Here is an 18,034-nt window from a genome sequence, read left to right as displayed (position 1 = left end):
TTAATAGGTAATAAATTATATTAATCTCCCTATGCTGAGTCTGTTTTGCCCGTGATGATAATTGTTGCGTGGTCTCCCTGTCCTTATCTCAACCCTTGAGCCCGTTTTATCGTATTTTCTCCCCCTTTCTGTTTGAGGAGGGCGAGTGAGAGAGTGGTCGTGGTGGAGTTCAGCTGCCCAGCTGGGTAAAACCACCACACGGTGTAGGGAAAATCCCCAAGCACAGCAAGGCCTGGCGTGGTGGTTTTACCGTGCTAGGCAGTTGAACACAACCGCTCTCTCACTCCCCCTCCTTGGATGAGGAGGGGAAGAAGTAAAGGAAAGAACAGCTCACGGGTTGAGATAAGGATGATATAATTAAAGGAAAAAAAAAAAAAAAGAAATAATTATTAAGGAAAGATTACTATTAATTAAACGATTTAACTAAACAATTTAACTAAACAATTAACAATTTAACTAAAGGGGAAAAAAAAAAAAGGGAAAGGGGAAAAAGGGAGGGGGGAAAGGGAAAACTAAACAAAACAAGTAAAGGCTATGTGGAAGTGCAGAGGAAAGAAATGACTCTCTACTTCCCACAAATGAGCGATGCTTGACCACGTACTTGAAGCAGGGCCTCAACGCACGTAGCCAGTGTTCGTGAGGAGGACAGACGTTTTCACAATGAGAGCCCACCCCTCCCCTCTTCTTCCTTTTTCCACCTTTTATTACTGAGTGTGACATCATATGGTATGGAATATCCCTTTGGTTGGTTTAGGTCAGCTGCCCTGGTGATGTTTCTTTTCTCACATTTTTTGCCCACCCCCTAGGACGGTTAGAGAGAGTCCTGATGCTGTGCCAGCACTGCTCAGCAGCAGACACAACACTGGTGTGATACCACTGCTGTTTTAGCTACAAGTGCAGAGCATGGCACTGTGTGGGCTGCTGCAGGGAAAGTTAACATCCCAGCCAGACCCAGTACACCTGGCTTGAATAAATGTAGGCACAAGCAAGCACTTGGATGTAAACTCTTTATTGTCCGCTGCCGCCTCAGGCTACTGAGGCTTGAATGGGAGAGGCTTGACACGCACACGTGGGCACCGCGCTCCTCCCTGGACAGGGTGCTTTGGAACAGATGGAGGAACGGGCTGCCTGACAAACTGCGGGCCCATGGAAGCGATGGTGCCTGTGGTGCTCTCTGACCTCCGCTGACTGTGGGATTCCCCTGGGGGGGCAGAAGAGCCTGCCATGGGAGCACCTTGCTCAGAGCCTCGCCGGACAGCTTGGAGGAGATCAGGTGGTCTTTGGAGGTGCTCTGAGGGACAGCTCTCCTTCCCTTTGCTTGGCACGGGCTGTTTGGTGACACGCTTTCCCAAGTTCTTCTCCAGGTTCCGTGCAGTCCCAGGCTGACAGCTCTGCTCCGATACAGAGCGCGTCATCCCACTTGCCACCGTTTTGCTGTTTGAAGTGGTGTCTAAGGCCTTGGCTTTCATTTCCCGCTCCATCTTGTCCTTCACTTTTTCAACCACGTTAAGGACAATGGTTCTGGCATAGGCCTGCAGTTCTGTGTGCAGCCGCTGAACTTCGGAGACAGCCTTTTGGGTGCTCTCCCTCACAATCCTGTGACTCAGTCGTGAGACCTCAGCAGTGTCTGGCGCTGGCTGGATCATGGGCAACTTTTCTCTCTGCCTTGCTTCTGGGCTCTGCTCTTCTGACGCTCTTGGTAGTCCCCGCCCTTCCCTCATGCCCTGTCTTAAGAGAGGCACCTGGGATGGCTGTGGCTTCCTGTTAGAGAGGTTGACAGTGGGAAGCGCCAGGATTTCAGAGTATTTGCGGTTGAAGTCTTGCTCAAACCGGGAAGCTACGAAGGATTCCAAAGTGTCGCAGACACTTCCAACAGCTTCTCTGGTGACTTTGTCAAGGGAAGCCTGCGAGGATTCTCCCTCAAAGGCTTCCCTCGATTTCTTTTCTGCCAGCTTCCCCACTTGGAAGGCTGTCCTGGCGACGGGCTGCTCCTTCTGCCTGGCTGCTGGCCTTGGCTCAGATGCACTGGGCGTGCCGGATTCCCAGGACTTCTCAAAGAGCTTCATCACACTCGCCACAACCTTCTTAGCCAGCAGTGCAATTTCCTCCTCTTTATCAAGAGGAGATGTCTCTGAAGGCTCTGCGCTTTTGGCACTTCCACACAGTCTTTCTTGGCTCTTATGGGGAGCCCTCTTTAAGACGCGGGCAGACTGGTCCAGTGCCTGCACCCTCTCAAACACTTGCCGCACCACAGTCCGAGCCATCTCTTCAATTCTCTGGCTTTCTTTAGCAGCCTGTTCTTCCGAGGCAGCTTTGAATACACCGTCTGCGGGGACAGGTGACTTTCTCTCTGACTCAGTCACAGTAGGGATGCACCCAGGGAGCTTGGCATCTTCCCTGCCCAACTCAAGTCCGGAGGGAGCCGCTTTCAGCCTTCTGTACTGGCCAGATTGGAGAAGGTTTCTCCTGCTTTTGCAGGAAGGTGGGCCAGCTGGTTTTTTAGGCTCCAGTGGGCTGGCTTTCTCTCCCATGACCATGTACACATTAGTGGAGGAGCTCTGGCAATAGCTGTCAATCCGTGCCGTCAGTCTGGTGTCAAGTTTCTTCAACTTGGCGAGCTCTTGCTGAAGCTTTTCCTGAAAGGGAACAGCAGGTTTTGGCTCACTCTTGCCTCAGAAATGGCTCGCATCCCTGCGTGCTGAGGCTTCATGCCGCCCGTGCCAGCGCCCTGCTTCTGCCGTGCAACGAGGGCTGAAGAGAAGGGCTTCCCTCGGGAAAGGGTCGTCCTTTCCCCACGACAACACCTGGCCCCCCAGCACAGCCCTGACATCTGCATTCCCCGCCTCCCTCAGATCCATCAAGGAAAGCCCCAGCCTTCTGTACCGTGCCGCTGACATGTGTCTACCAGCGCTGAGCTTTGCCTACCTCTCCTTGCCTCCTGGTTTTCTCAGCCTCCAGCTTGAGTGTGGTCAGATACTGCCTGTACTCATTGAACTCCTTCAGAGTGCAGACCACCTATGGAGAGACAAGGGCAGAAAGCTCCCAAGAACTGTCGAGGTAGCTGCGCAGTGGCAGGGGAGCAGCTCCTCTCCATCCCCTCCCCGTCCCAGCGGTGGGGACGCTGCCTCCCTCCGAGCCAGGGCCGAGTGGACTCCTCGCTCTGCACCAGACCCCACACCGGCTGCCTCCTCAATGCACAGGCAGCGCACGGCAGCCTGAGAAGAGCAGGAGTGGGCATTGCCAGCAGGGCGCTGGGGTGACGTCTGCTCCCTTGGAAGGCAGCGCAACAGCCCTGTGCCCCCCACCAGCAACAAGCGGCTGCAGCAAGCGCGCTGGGAATCATAGAATCATTAGGGTTGGAAAAGACCTTCAAGATCATCTGGTCCAACCATCAGCCTACTACCAATGTCACCCCCTAAACCATGTCCCTAAGCACCAGGTCCAAGCTTTCCTTAAACACCCCCAGGGACAGTGACTCCACCACTTCCCTGGGCAACTCGTTCCAATGCCTGAGTGCTCCTTCTGAGAAGAAATGTCCCCTCCTTTCCAACCTAAACCTCCCCGGCACAATTTGAGGCCATTCCCTCTAGTCCTGTTCCTAGTCATCTGCAAGAAGAGGCCGACCCCCAGCTCCCCACGAGTTCCTTTCTGGTAGTTGTAGAGAGCGATAAGGTCTCCCCTGAGCCCGTTTTATTGTGGCTACACTATTCCTGATACAGGCCAGGATGCCGTTGGCCTTCTTGGCCACCTGGGCACACTGCCGGCTCATGATGGGGCGAGCATCAATCAGCACCCCCAGATCCTTTTCCTCTGCACAGCTTTTGAGCCACTCTGCCATGCAAGCCTGTAGCACTGCATGGGGTTGTTGTGGCCAAAGTGCAGGAACTGGCACTTAGCCATGTTAAACCTCATCCCACTGGCCTCTGCCAGAGGAGACCTGTGCTGGTCAGCGCAACGTCCAAACCTACTTTGCCATCACTGGTGATGTAGCCCTTGCTCTTCAGGCTCTGCAGGTTGTCTTTGCGATTGTAGTAGGCCTGCAGATGCGGGTCGTGCAGGCAGTTGTACTCTGTGCGCAGTCGGCGACAGTACGGATCTCCCAGATTAAATTGAGCAGAAGGCTGGTGAAGCTGGAAGAGAGGTGTTCCAGAGTATGAATGGGGCAGGAGAAAGCAGCAGAGAGACAAAAGCACTTCCAAGCTCCTCATGCACACGGGCTAGCCTTTTCCAACCTCTGAGCTATAGGTTTCTGATTCCTGGCTTACTTCCCGGCTGGACCTTCCTTCTGAAGCCATCAAAAACACCCCCACCAGGCTGAGGGTCCGGCCTGGGCTGGGGAGAGAAGGCCAAACCCCACCAGCAAAGTAGGCATCTTGGGCCACCGGGTAGAAATGCAAGAGCTTTCCATGCCAGAAATGAACCTTCAGATGGAAAACTTCAAGCCCGGTGGTTCACACGTCAACAATGGAAAATCCACAGAAAATGGCCTCCTCTGGGTTAGGCAGGGCTAAGGGGTGGGTAGCCTGCCTCCCTCCTTCCTCTGCCTCCAGGAAGTCTCTGCCTCGGAAGCAGTGCTCCCCCAAGCTGGAGGAAGAGGAGGAGGACACGGCATGCGGTTCCCAAGCAGAGAAGCCTGGGATTTTCTAAATTTCTAAATCTGAGAGGGAAAGCAGGAGAAGGTTGCACCCTCCCCTAAGAGACCCCCAGACTCAATGTTTCTGGCCATGCTGGAAGGCCACCTTGGCCTGGTACCCGGACGCGCTGCCGCCTGCTGCAGGCAGGGCCCCAGCTGCCCGCTTGCCTGGTGCCAGAACCCAGGCTGGCCCTGGTGCTGGCAAGCACGCCCCTGTGGAGAGCCCAGCTGTGGAACACCCTCTCCTGACCTCTGGCCAGTGCAGGCCACTGCTGTTGGCGAGTCCTCCTTTGTCTCCGTGCTGCGGAGCCGGGAGCATCCATCCCTGACTCCTCCACCCGGTTGGGCCAAAGTGCTGTAACTCCCACCGTAGAGCAGGTGGCCACAAGGCCGTCTCGGAATGATGGGGAGGGAGCCCGTGACAGAAGAGACCTTTTCCACCCCTTCCACCCCTTCCTCCTTCTCTTACCTTTTCCCCCAGCTTTGTCCTGCAGAAGACAGGCTTGGTGCCAGGCACTAGAGGGATTTTGACTCCCAGTGGGAGGTCCAGCAGCCCGCTGCCTTTTTCTCCAAGTTGCCATCTGGGCTGGAACTAGAAAGACAGGGACACTCAGACACTCAGGCACTCCAATCCCTTCTGCAGCCCACCCCCGCACCCCCTTGCAGCTCTCTTCCCACTTGCTAGCAATACGCCGGGATGGGCAGAGAGAGGCACGGCTCCCTGCGAGCCTTCTGCGGCCTGACCAGGTTTAGATCCCTCCCAGCTTCCTGGGAGCCTCCTCTGGCCCCAGAGCAGTCCCGCACGCCCCGGGCTCCTGCTCTGAGCCCTCTCCTCGGGCACAGTGCTCACCTCTCTGCTCTTGCCAGCTATGCACAGCAGTGCGTCTGGGTTTTGGAAACCAGCAGTGAGATGCTGCTCCATGGCTCCTTCCAAGAGCTCTGTGGGAGCTGCGACCCTCTGCTAGCACCTCTCACTCCAGAGGCAGACAGCTGCAACTGTCCCAGGCGGTCTCCCAGCAAGCGGCTTTATAGAGCGCTCAAGCATTGTTACATCATCGCGTTGCCATGCCGCCACCTACGCCATGGCTACCTGCAGGCCCTTCTGGTCACACTGGTGGGCAAGCCACTCCAGCCGAGCCTGCTTTGAGCAGGGCGCCTGGACTAGGTTGTTTCCACCAGCCCCTTCCCACCCCAACTCTTCTGTCATTCTTGGAAGGAAAGCTGTCATCCTTGCTAACTGGTGAGAAATGTGCAGATTTTCCACACCAGAAATGCTTGCTTCTTGGCTGAATGTTCAGTGATGGAGCCTTCAGCAGCTCTGTGAGACAGTTTTGGCGGCAGGTCGTGTCTTCACCTATTGCCCTGATTTTCTCTGGCAAAAGGCCTGTGGAACCTGGCTGCTGCCTGCAGCTGCTGGGCTTCCCACTCCCCTTGGCCCTCCCTTCTGCCATACGCCTCCTTTGGGCTCTCCCCATCCCTCCTGTGAGGCGACAGGCAATGCAGGAGGCTTTGCAGCAGTGCGCAAGGGCTTCTCGCCACCGCTCCTAGCTTTTCCCTCTGTCCTGCTGCCTCTTCCCTCCTACCTGTTTCTTCTGCTCCCGTGTGGCTTTTTCACGGCCGCAGTCCCCAAGAGGCACCGCTGCCACCATGGAGAGCCTCCTGCCCAGAGTGCCTTCCCTGGCCTCACTTCTGCAGCGTCCCCTTCCACAGGCCTCCTGCTGTGTCTTCGCTGTCCCCTCCTGTGTCTGCCTCCCTCTGAGTGCCCTCCTGGCCCGGCCCACGTGTCCTCACATTTCTCCTCCTGCCTGCTGCCCGAGCCGCTGGCACCCGTTGTCACACAGGAGAGAGCAGCGGCGCCAGGGGCTCCTCTGGTCGCTCTCAGCTCTGGCTCCACAGGCAGCCCTTGCTGAGCCGGCTGGAACTGTCTGGGACTGGCCCCCATGCCTCCAGGCCTACCCCCCTCTGACGGCCACACAGACAGGCCCAAAGCCACCCGCTAGGCCCAAGCCAGCCCCCGGCTTCCTCCCGTAAAGGGCACAGTTGGTGCTGGGTCACCGGTTGCAGCTGTGCCGCTCACATCTGCTTTGAATTCCAACCTCTTTCTCCATTTCCACCAACTTTCTTCCCCTCTTTCCTTTTCGTTACCTGTTCCTGTGGCTGTTTCCTGCAAGCAACAGGACAGGAGCCGGGCTGCTGGCTCCTGCTGTGCTCACTTTCTACCTCTCCCTCTTATTGGGACCCCTTTCCACCCCTTGTTCCTTCTTTTTTCTCGTTCGTTCCTTTTTTGCCTGCTCTGCAAGATAGGCTTGGTGCTATGGTTCTGGCTGCTGCTATATCTGGATTATTAAGTAGGGAAAGGGTTAGGGCTGTTAGTGTTTGGAGAGAGAGAAAGCACAGAGTCCTGTTGAGTCCGGGATTGTTTAAAGGTCTCTGTGGCAAGAGAGATTGACTTTAGTCACAGGGTGGATTGTGGTGGTGCAGCGCTCTCCATGTCAGCACTGCACTGCACTGCAATAAACATGCTTACTTTATAACTCTCCTTGAGTTGTAAAGTTTGTTTCCGTGCGTCAGTTTGGCACCACAGATGGGACCCTCTTTGTCCAGCTGCAGGACCCACTGAGGACCAGACTCCTAGAGATTTCCCCAAGAAATTTCCCTGAGATTTCTTGGGAGGACTCCCCTTCTCAACCAGATCGCTGCAGAGGTAGACAAGGACCATGACTGGTGGACGAGATATGTTTTAATGGAGTAAGGGGATACCTGTAAGTCGTGAGGAGATGTCCTACATAAGTTAAAGAGTCTGTGTACTCACCCCGGCGCAATGCTCAAGCTTGGGTAGGTGTTTGTGGCAATCTGGGATCCATTGTTTTGGTAACTGTGTATGTAAAGAACACTCTACGTTTGGTTTTGTACTACTAGTCACTGGGAGTCCCCGTGATTTGGTCAGTGCTTTGTTTTGTAGACATTTAATTAATTATGGATTGATAATATGAATTAATGATAATGATATATGATAATATGAATTATATGATAATATGAATATATGATAATATGAATTAATGGATCACAATTTATACTGGGAAATTTGTTGTAATAAGTGATACTATTTGTAATAGTGATTGCTGTTTTGTGTTGCTTGAGTGAAAGGTGCAAGAGGCCTCTTTGACTGCATGATTGTGCTGTGTGAATGAGACACAGCATTGCTGCCAAGCCAGTGTGGAGTTCCAATCCGCGGTTCCATATCCTCCGCGAGAGGAACGGCCAGAGACGAATGAAGCAGATGACAGACCGTAAAGAAGTGCTGTTTTATCCAAGTGTTGACTGGTGGTGCCCAATACACAGGCCCAACGGTTTAACTTGTAATCCTATTTTTGTTCTTAAATGTTTTGAGTGTGACAAGGAGGAAGGCGGGAGCATTATCTAAGTAACAGTTTAGAAGTTCTGGTATATTCGCTGTGGAACTACCACCCCGTTATATAATTTACTGTGGGTCAAGTTTTACTCTTGTCAACTTAATCGGGAAGTGCTTATTAATTAGGAAAACATAAATATGGGTAATAGGGAGGTGCAATAGTAAAAAGGAGCCCCTTGGGCTGAATTTTGGCTCACTGGAAGGATATGGGAGGACCAACTGGCAGGATAGTGGACAGGAAGATTTTAATAAAATATTGTAATCAGTGTTGGCCCCTCTGTAAATTGGACGATGGGGAGAAGTGGGCCCTTAATGGAACACCGAATTATAATACTTTATTGCATCTAATGTTGTTTTTGAGACGGGAAGGGAAATGGGATGAAATATTGTATACTGATATGTTGTTTACATTGAGGCAGCGTCCTGGAGGGAAAAAGGTATGGTATCGAGTTGGCCCGTGACTGAGCCTTTGGTGTTGGCATTAGAAAAGTACAAGCTGGAGAAAGATAAATAAAAATGAATTGTTAAAAGGGTTGCCGAGGCGATCGGCTCCGGGGCAGGCGCGTTCTGCAGCGGAGCGGGGGATCGGGACAGGCAGGGCTTTTTTTCCGACATCGAGGCCGCTCGAGGGAGCCGCCAGGACCCGGCAGCGCTCGCGAGGGAGGCTGACGAGGCGTAGGCGGAGCCAGCAGCGCCCCTTCCCCGGCCGTTTAACGGCAGCCCCTAGGGAGCGCGGCGAAGAAGGCCGGCAAACAGGGAGTGGCACGGCAGTTCGCGCAGGCAGGGCGAGCAGGGAGGGCGGAGAGGGCAGAGTTTCCCCCCCGCCCATAAGAACAACACCCTTAACGGCTGTCGACCACTAGCTAGGCTGCAATGGTCTACACCAGGCAGAGCGCTCTCTCTAGAAAGTCTGTACCCACCCAGACTGACCGCCTGCTCAACAATGCGGCAGTTCAGGTCTCTGGGTGCAGGGACTGTCTGAGCCTGTTGCTGCCATCTGAGGGCGGCAGAGGCACCGTGTGTGTGAGGTGCGAGCAGGTGGATGACCTGGTCCGCCTGGTGTCAGAGCTCAGGGAGGAGGTGGAGAGGTTGAGGGCTATCAGGGAGTGTGAGCGGGAGATAGACTGGTGGAGCGACTCCCTGCAGGGCCTGAAGGAGAGGTACCGGGGTGAGACACCCCAAATGGGGGTGGACCCCCTGCCCTGTCACTGTCGGGCAGAGGGAGGCGACCTAGGAGTTGAGGAGGGATGGAGACAGGTCCCTGCTCGACCTCGCAGGCGGCACCCCCCCCTACCGGCCCCACCTTCCCAGGTGCCCTTACATTACAGATTTGAGGCCCTGGAGCTTGAGAGACCGGTGGGTGAGGACGAGGTAGAAAGTCTACCCAGGAGGATGCCTAGGGCGAGGAGATCTACTCCACGCCTCAAGACTGCCTCCACCAAGAAAGACAGAAGGGTGATTGTTGTAGGCGACTCCCTTCTCTGGGGGACAGAGGGCCCTATTTGTCAGCCTGACCCTACCCGTAGGGAAGTCTGCTGCCTCCCTGGGGCCAGGGTCAGGGATGTTGCCAGAAAGCTTCCCAACCTGGTTCGCCCCTCTGACTACTACCCTCTTTTGACAGTCCAGGCTGGCAGTGACGATATTGAAGAGAGAAGCCTGAAGGCTATCAAACGGGACTTTAGGGGACTGGGACAGTTAGTGGATGGAGCAGGAGTACAGGTGGTGTTTTCGTTTATCCCTGCAGTGGCAGGGAGGGGTACCGAGAGGACACGGGAAGCCCACCTGATTAACACGTGGCTCAGAGGCTGGTGCCAACACAGAAATTTTGTTTTTTTTGACCATGGGGCGCTTTACTCGGCACCTGGCCTGGTGACCACAGACGGGTCCCTATCTCTAAGGGGAAAACGGATCCTAGCCCAGGAACTGGCAGGGCTCGTTGAGAGGGCTTTAAACTAGGAAAGAAGGGGGATGGGGCTGAAATTAGGCTTGTTGGAGCTGTACCAGGGGGAACAATGGCAAAGCCGGGGAAGAAGGCAATGGCCCAACTGAAGTGCATCTACACTAATGCACGCAGCATGGGTAACGAACAAGAGGAGCTGGAAGCCATCATGCAGCAGGAAGGCTATGACTTGGTTGCCATCACAGAAACGTGGTGGGACCACTCTCATGACTGGAGTGCAGCAATGTCTGGCTATAGGCTCTTCAGAAGGGACAGGCAGCACAGAAGGGGTGGTGGTGTGGCTCTCTATATTAGAGAGTGTTTTGATGTTGAGGAACTTGAGGCTGGGAATGATAAGGTTGAGTCTCTATGGGTTAGGATCAGAGGGAAGGCCAACAAGGCAAGCATCCTGGTGGGGGTCTGTTATAGACCACCGAACCAGGATGAGGAGACAGATGAGGAGTTCTACAGGCAGCTGGCAGAAGCCGCGAAATCGTCAGCACTTGTTCTCGTGGGGGACTTCAACTTCCCAGACATATCCTGGAAGCACAACACAGCCCAGAGAAAGCAGTCTAAGAGGTTTCTGGAGAGCGTGGAAGATAGCTTCCTGACGCAGCTGGTTAGAGAGTCTACCAGGGGAGGTGCCCCGCTAGACCTTCTGTTCACAAACAGTGATGGACTGGTGGGAGATGTGGTGGTCGGGAGCTGTCTTGGGCAGAGTGACCATGAAATGGTTCAGTTCTCTATTCTTGGTGAAGCCAGGAAGGGTACCAGTAAAACTGCTGTCTTGGACTTCCGGAGGGCTGACTTTGAGCTGTTCAGGACACTGGTTGGCAGAGTCCCTTGGGAGGAGGTTCTGAAGGGCAAAGGAGTCCAGGAAGGCTGGGCACTCTTCAAGACGGAAATCTTAATGGCTCAGGAGCGGTCTGTCCCCACGTGCCCAAAGACGAGCTGGCGCGGAATTAGACCGGCCTGGCTGAACAGAGAGTTGTGGCTCGAGCTTAGGAGAAAAAGGAGGGTTTCTAATCTTTGGAAAAGAGGGCGGGCTACTCAAGAGGACTATAAGGATGTTGCGAGGCTGTGCAGGGACAAAAATAGAAAGGCCAAAGCTCATCTGCAGCTCAATCTGGCTACTGCCATTAAAGATAACAAAAAACGTTTTTACAAATACATCAACACAAAAAGGAGGACTAAGGAGAATCTCCATCCTTTAATCGATGCGGGGGGAAACTTAGTTACAAAAGATGAAGAAAAGGCTGAGGTGCTCAATGCCTTCTTTGCCTCAGTCTTTAGCGGCAAGACCAGTTGTTCTCTGGATACCCGGTACCCTGAGCTGGTGGAAGGGGATGGGGAACAGGATGTGGCCCTCACTATCCACACGGAAATGGTTGGCGACCTGCTACAGCACTTGGATGTACGCAAGTTGATGGGGCTGGATGGGATCCACCCAAGGGTACTGAGCGAACTGGCGGAGGAGCTGGCCAAGCCGCTTTCCATCATTTATTGGCAGTCCTGGCTATCAGGAGAGGTCCCAGTCGACTGGCGGCTAGCAAATGTGATGCCCATCTACAAGAAGGGCCGGAGGGTAGACCCGGGGAACTATAGGCCTGTTAGTTTGACATCAGTGCCTTGGAAGCTCATGGAGCAGATTATCTTGAGTGTCATCACGCGGCACTTGCAGGGCAACCAGGCGATCAGGCCCAGTCGGCATGGGTTTATGAAAGGTACGTCCTGCTTGACGAACCTGATCTCCTTCTGTGACCAAGTGACACACTTGGTGGATGAGGGGAAGGCTGTGGATGTGATCTACCTTGACTTCAGTAGGGCTTTTGACACTGTTTCCCACAACATTCTCCTCAAGAAACTGGCTGCTCGTGGCTTGGACTTGCGTACACTTTGTTGGGTTAAAAACTGGCTGGATAGCCGGGCACGAAGAGCTGTGGTGAATGGAGCCAAATCCAGTTGGAGGCCGGTTACTAGTGGAGTCCCCCAGGGCTCAGTGCTGGGGCCAGTCCTCTTCAATATCTTTATCGATGATCTGGATGAGGGGATCAAGTGCACCCTCAGTAAGTTTGCAGATGACACCAAGTTAGGTGCGTGTGTCGATGTGCTCGAGAGAAGGAAGGCTCTGCAGGAGGGTCTGGATAGGCTGGACCGATGGGCTGAGGCCAACTGTATGAAGTTCAACAAGGCCAAGTGCTGGGTCCTGCATCTGGGGCGCAACAACCCCAAGCAGCGCTACAGGCTGGGAGATGAGTGTTTGGAAAGCTGCCTGGCCAAGAAGGACCTGGGAATACTGGTTGATAGGCAGCTGAGTATGAGCCAGCAATGTGCTCAGGTGGCCAAGAAGGCCAACAGCATCCTGGCTTGTATAAGAAGCAGTGTAGCCAGCAGGTCTAGGGAGGTGATTGTCCCCCTGTACTCGACTCTGGTGAGGCCGCACCTCGAGTACTCTGTTCAGTTTTGGGCCCCTCGCTACAAGAAGGACATGGAGGTGCTCTAGAGAGTCCAGAGAAGGGCAACGAAGCTGGTGCGGGGTCTGGAGAACAAGTCTTACGAGGAGCGGCTGAGGGAGCTGGGGTTGTTTAGCCTGGAGAAGAGGAGGCTCAGGGGGAGACCTCATCGCTCTCTATAGGTACCTTAAAGGAGGCTGTAGAGAGGTGGGTATTGGTCTATTCTCCCACGTGCCTGGTGACAGGACGAGGGGGAATGGGCTAAAGTTGGGGCTACTGCCCTGACCTGCCAGGCCTTTCCCCTCCCTGTACGCAGCTCCTGCCCCTGCAGGCAGTCATGAGGGGAAAAGAGGCTAAGCGGGGCTCACAGGGCCATACAGAATGGCAAAGGGAGGGCTCTGGGTGGCACCCAAAGGCCCACGGAGGGCCATAGCTGGCACTTGGAAGCATCCAGAGGTCTCACGGTAGGCAGTGAAAGGCAGACGGAGGCCTCTGGGCAGCACCAAAGGTCTGCTAGAGCTGTGGTCAAGCGCAGGGCCCTAGGAGACATGCAAAGAGCAGTGGAGGGCCTTGGGGTCACCAAAAGGCAAACAGCGCCCCTTAGCTGTCCCAAAAGGCCCAAGGAGGGCCCAGGGAAGGACAAGGCAATCAGAGAGGCCTCAAGGAGGCAAGAGGGTAAGCGGAATCCTCTGGGAAATAGGACTGAAAACCTGAAGGTCTGAAAACATGTCAGGCAACCAAAAGACACAGTGAGAGGCCTGGGTGGGAACCCAAAAAAGGCCAGGCTCTGTTTCCCGTCAACAATTTGACTTGTCTCCTTGTGGGACTGAAGGTCTCCCTTCCGCAGGGGATGCTTCATGGGAGAGTGTCAAAGGCCAAGCCCGTGCCACGGCTGCGTGGAGAATTCCCATGAGGGGGCGGGACTGCTCCCACCGCTTGCCCTTGTGTGAGCACTGGCACGGGCAGACCTTCTGGGGGAGCTTGGTCTAAGGAGAAGGAGCCCTGCAAGAAGGGTCTCAACATTGTCCTCGACACCTGGTAAACACCAGGCTTCCTAGACCTGGTCCGGCCCCCTCCTTAGCCCAGCTGCAACACTTGACGCGACAAGGAAGGCTAAAGCCCACCTAGAGATGAGGCTTGCAAAAGAGATAAAAGATAATAAGAAGGTTTTTTTTAAGTATGTAAACAGTAAAAGGAAGAGTAGGGATAATGTGGGTCCTTTGCTGAATGAAGTGGGTGTCCTGGTAACGGGAGACGCCGAGAAGGTGGAGATACTGAATGCGTTCTTTGCTTCAGTCTTTGCTTCAAGGACTCCCCCCCAGGACTCCTCGACCCTGGCGGGAGGATAAAGGGTCTGGGAAATGGAGGGCTCCCCCCTGGTTGACGAGAGAGTGCTTCGGGAGCGTCTGAGTGGGCGCAACGCACACAAATCCATGGGTCCCGATGGGATGCATCCATGTGTGCTAAGGGAGTTGGCAGAGGTGATCGCCGAACTGCTCTCTATCATCTTTGAAAGGTCCTGGAGAACAGGAGAGGTGCCTGAAGACTGGAGGATAGCCAATGTCACTCCAGTCTTCAAGAAGGGCAAGAAGGAGGATCCGGGAAACTACAGGCCAGTCAGTCTCACCTCTGTCCCTGGAAAGGTGTTGGAACAGTTTGTTCTGGATGCCATCTCCAAGCAATTGGAAGAGAAGAATGTTATGAGGAGTAGTCAGCATGGATTCACCAAGGGCAAGTCATGCTCGACCAACCTCGTTGCCTTCTATGATGGCATCACCAGCTGGTAGATGGGGGGAGAGCAGTGGATGTCATCTACCTTGACTTTAGCGAGGCTTTCAGTACTGTCTCCCATGACATCCTGATAGCGAAGCTGAGAAAGTGTGGGATAGAGGAGTGGACAGTAAGGTGGGTTGAGAACCGGCTGACTGGCTGAGCTCAGAGGGTGGTGATCGGCGGCACAGAGTCCGGCTGGAGACCTGTGACTAGTGGTGTTCCCCAGGGGTCAGTGCTGGGTCCGGTCTTGTTCAACATCTTCATCGACGACTTTGATGAGGGAATAGTGTCTGCCCTCAGCAAGTACGCCGATGACACAAAGCTGGGAGGAGTGGCCGACACGCCAGAAGGCTGTGCTGCCATTCAGCGAGACCTGGACAAGCTACAAAGATGGGCAGGAAGAGACCAAATGAGGTTTAATAAGAGCAAGTGTAGAGTCCTGCACCTGGGAAGGAACAACCGGACATATCAGTACAGGCTGGGGGACGACCTCCTGGAGAGGAGCTCTGAGAAGGACCTGGGGGTCCTAGTGGACGACAGGTTGACCATGGGCCAGCAGTGTGCCCTCGTGACCAAGAGGGCCGATGGGATCCTGGCATGCATTAAAAGGAGTGTGGCCAGCAGGTCATGGGAGGTGATCCTCCCCCTCTACTCTGCCCTGGTCAGGCCTCACCTGGAGTACTGTGTCCAGTTCTGGGCTCCCCGCTACAAAAAAGACAGGGATCTCCTGGAAGAGTCCAGTGGAGGGCCACAAAGATGATACGGGGCCTGGAGCATCTTCCCTACGAGGAAAGGCTGAGAGACCTGGGTCTGTTCAGCCTGGAGAAGAGAAGACTGAGAGGGGATCTCATCAAAGTGTATAAATACCTGAGGTGTGGGAGACAGAGGGATTTGGCCAACCTCTTTTCAGTGGTTTGTGGGGACAGGACAAGGGGTAATGGCCACAAGATAGAGCACAGGAAGTTCCGCACCAACATGCAAAAGAACTTCTTCACAGTGAGGGTGATGGAGCACTGGTACAGGCTGCCCAGGGAGGTTGTGGAGTCTCCTCCTCTGGAGATATTCAAGGCCCGTCTGGACACCTACCTGGGCAGCCTGCTCTAAGGAACCTGCTTTTGCGGGGGGGTTGGACCTGATGATCTCTCGAGGTCCCTTCCAACCCCTTCAGTTCTGTGATTCTGTGATTTTGTGACTTCATCAAGGAGCAGAACTGCTGGCTACTTCTCCCCTCCCTAGTTCAGATTGCCTGTTACATTGGCCCATAGTGCTCTAGCCACACAGCCCAAGTTGCAGAAGGCAAAGGCAGGGTCTGGGAGAATGAAGAGCCGCCCACTGTAGGAGAAGATCATGTGCGAGACCATCTAAGGAACCTGAAGGTGCGCAAGTCCATGGGACCAGATGAGAGGCATCCGTGGGTCCTGAGGGAGCTGGTGGATAACGTTGCTAAGCCACTGTTCATCATATTTGAGCAGCAGTGGCGGCCTGGGGCAGTTCCAGCTGCCTGGCAAATCTGGTGGCCTTCTACGATGGGGGTACAGCCTCGGTGCATAGGGGAAGAGCAACTGATGTCATCTACTTGGATGTGTGCAAAGCATTTGATACTGTCCCATACAACATCCTTGTCTCTAAACTGGGGAGACATGGATTTGATGGATGGACCACTTGGTGGGTAAGGAACTGGCTGGCTGGTCACACTCAAAGAGTTGCGGTCAACGGCTCGATATCCAGGTGGAGACCAGTGACGAGTGGCCCTCCTCAGGGGTCGTTTCTGGGACCGGTGCTGTTTAACATCTTTGTCGTTGACAAGGACAGTGGGATGGAGTGCACCCTCAGCACGTTTGTTGATGACACCAAGCTGTGTGGTGTGGTCAACACGCTGGAGGGAAGCGATGCCATCCAGAGGGACCTGGACAGGCTTGAGAGGATGTTGGAGCAGGTTTTCCTCATGCAGCCCAGGGTGTACCATGGCAGAGCAGATCTCCACACTGCAGCCCGTGCAGGAGCCCACGGTGGAGCAGGTGGATGTGGCCTGAAGGAGGCTGTGGCCTATGGAGAGCCCCAGTTGGTGCAGACTCCAGGCTGGAGCTGCAGCCCGTGGAGAGGAGCCCACACAGGAGCTGGAGATCTTGCAGGAGCTGCTGCCCGTGGGGCACCTGTCTTGCTTCGTGGACCCCGTGGTATGGACCTGTATTGGAGCAGTTCTTGAAAAGATGCAGCCTGTGGGAAGCCCACGCAGGATCAGTTCAGGAAGGACAGCATCCCGTGGGAGGGACCCCTCATTGGAGCAGGGGTAGAGAGTGACCATGTAGGAGCATGGGAGGTGAACCGTTAAGGACTGACTGCAGCCCCCACTCCATGTTCCCCTGAACATGGAACAACTGTTCCCCTGAACAGCTCAAGTTCCAGGGCCTCGATGTCCTTCTTGTACTGAGGGGCCCAAAACTCAACAACAGTACTCGAGGTGCGGTCTCACCAAAGCTGAGTATGGGGGGATGATCACCTCCCTGCTCCTGCTGGTTACGCTATTTCTACTACAGGCCAGGATGCCGTTGGTCTTCTTGGCCACCTGAGCACACTGCCGGCTCGCAATCAGCCGACCATCGATCAACACTCTCAGGTCCCTTTCCTCTTCACTGTCTTCTAGCCACTCTGCCCCAAGCCTTATTGGTTATTGTGGCCAAAGTGCAAGACCTGGCACTTGGCCTGTTAAACCTCATCCCATAGCCCCCACTCCATGTTCCCCTGAGCCACTTGGGGGCAGGGTGGATGTAGAAGAGGGTGGAAGGGGGAAGGTGATTTTAGTTTGCTTTTAGTATCTCACTGCTCTAGCCTGTTTTAATAGGTAATAAATTATATTAATCTCCCCATGCTGAGTCTGTTTTGCCCGTGATGATAATTGTTGCGTGGTCTCCCTGTCCTTATCTCAACCCTTGAGCCCGTTTTATCGTATTTTCTCCCCCTTTCTGTTTGAGGAGGGCGAGTGAGAGAGTGGTCGTGGTGGAGTTCAGCTGCCCAGCTGGGTAAAACCACCACACGGTGTAGGGAAAATCCCCAAGCACAGCAAGGCCTGGCGTGGTGGTTTTACCGTGCTAGGCAGCTGAACACAACCGCTCTCTCACTCCCCCTCCTTAGATGAGGAGGGGAAGAAGTAAAGGAAAGAACAGCTCACGGGTTGAGATAAGGATGATATAATTAAAGGAAAAAAAAAAAAAGAAATAATTATTAAGGAAAGATTACTATTAATTAAACGATTTAACTAAACAATTTAACTAAACAATTAACAATTTAACTAAAGGGGAAAAAAAAAAAAGGGAAAGGGGAAAAGGGAGGGGGGAAAGGGAAAACTAAACAAAACAAGTAAAGGCTATGTGGAAGTGCAGAGGAAAGAAATGACTCTCTACTTCCCACAAATGAGCGATGCTTGACCACGTACTTGAAGCAGGGCCTCAACGCACGTAGCCAGTGTTCGGGAGGAGGACAGACGTTTTCACAATGAGAGCCCACCCCTCCCCTCTTCTTCCTTTTTCCACCTTTTATTACTGAGTGTGACATCATATGGTATGGAATATCCCTTTGGTTGGTTTAGGTCAGCTGCCCTGGTGATGTTTCTTTTCTCACATTTTTTGCCCACCCCCTAGGACGGTTAGAGAGAGTCCTGATGCTGTGCCAGCACTGCTCAGCAGCAGACACAACACTGGTGTGATACCACTGCTGTTTTAGCTACAAGTGCAGAGCACGGCACTGTGTGGGCTGCTGCAGGGAAAGTTAACATCCCAGCCAGACCCAGTACACCTGGCTTGAATAAACGTAGGCACAAGCGAGCA

At 54.0% G+C, this 18,034-nt stretch overlaps 1 protein-coding gene across 2 annotated transcripts; it reads right to left on the bottom strand.

The window, feature by feature from the left end:
- Positions 1-1,007: 1,007 nt before the first annotated feature.
- Positions 1,008-17,991, bottom strand: LOC308178725 (uncharacterized protein). Of its 2 annotated transcripts, XM_080557752.1 has the most exons (5): positions 17,644-17,991; positions 5,103-5,225; positions 3,969-4,130; positions 2,926-3,015; positions 1,008-2,636 (listed from the first exon to the last, which is right to left on the bottom strand). In XM_080557752.1, exon 5 carries the CDS (start codon positions 2,535-2,537, stop codon positions 1,032-1,034), a length of 1,506 nt encoding a protein of 501 aa, XP_080413878.1. In that variant the 5' UTR covers positions 2,538-2,636; positions 2,926-3,015; positions 3,969-4,130; positions 5,103-5,225; positions 17,644-17,991; the 3' UTR covers positions 1,008-1,031. The 2 variants fall into 2 exon arrangements, with proteins under 2 accessions (XP_080413878.1, XP_080413877.1); XM_080557751.1 differs by lacking the exon at positions 17,644-17,991 and having other exon boundaries at positions 5,103-6,429.
- Positions 17,992-18,034: the final 43 nt, after the last annotated feature.

Source organism: Anser brachyrhynchus, assembly GCF_964034855.1.
Source record: "Anser brachyrhynchus genome assembly, chromosome: 16".
Classification (NCBI taxonomy): Eukaryota; Metazoa; Chordata; class Aves; order Anseriformes; family Anatidae; genus Anser; species Anser brachyrhynchus.
This window is presented reverse-complemented; position numbering and strand designations above follow the sequence as displayed.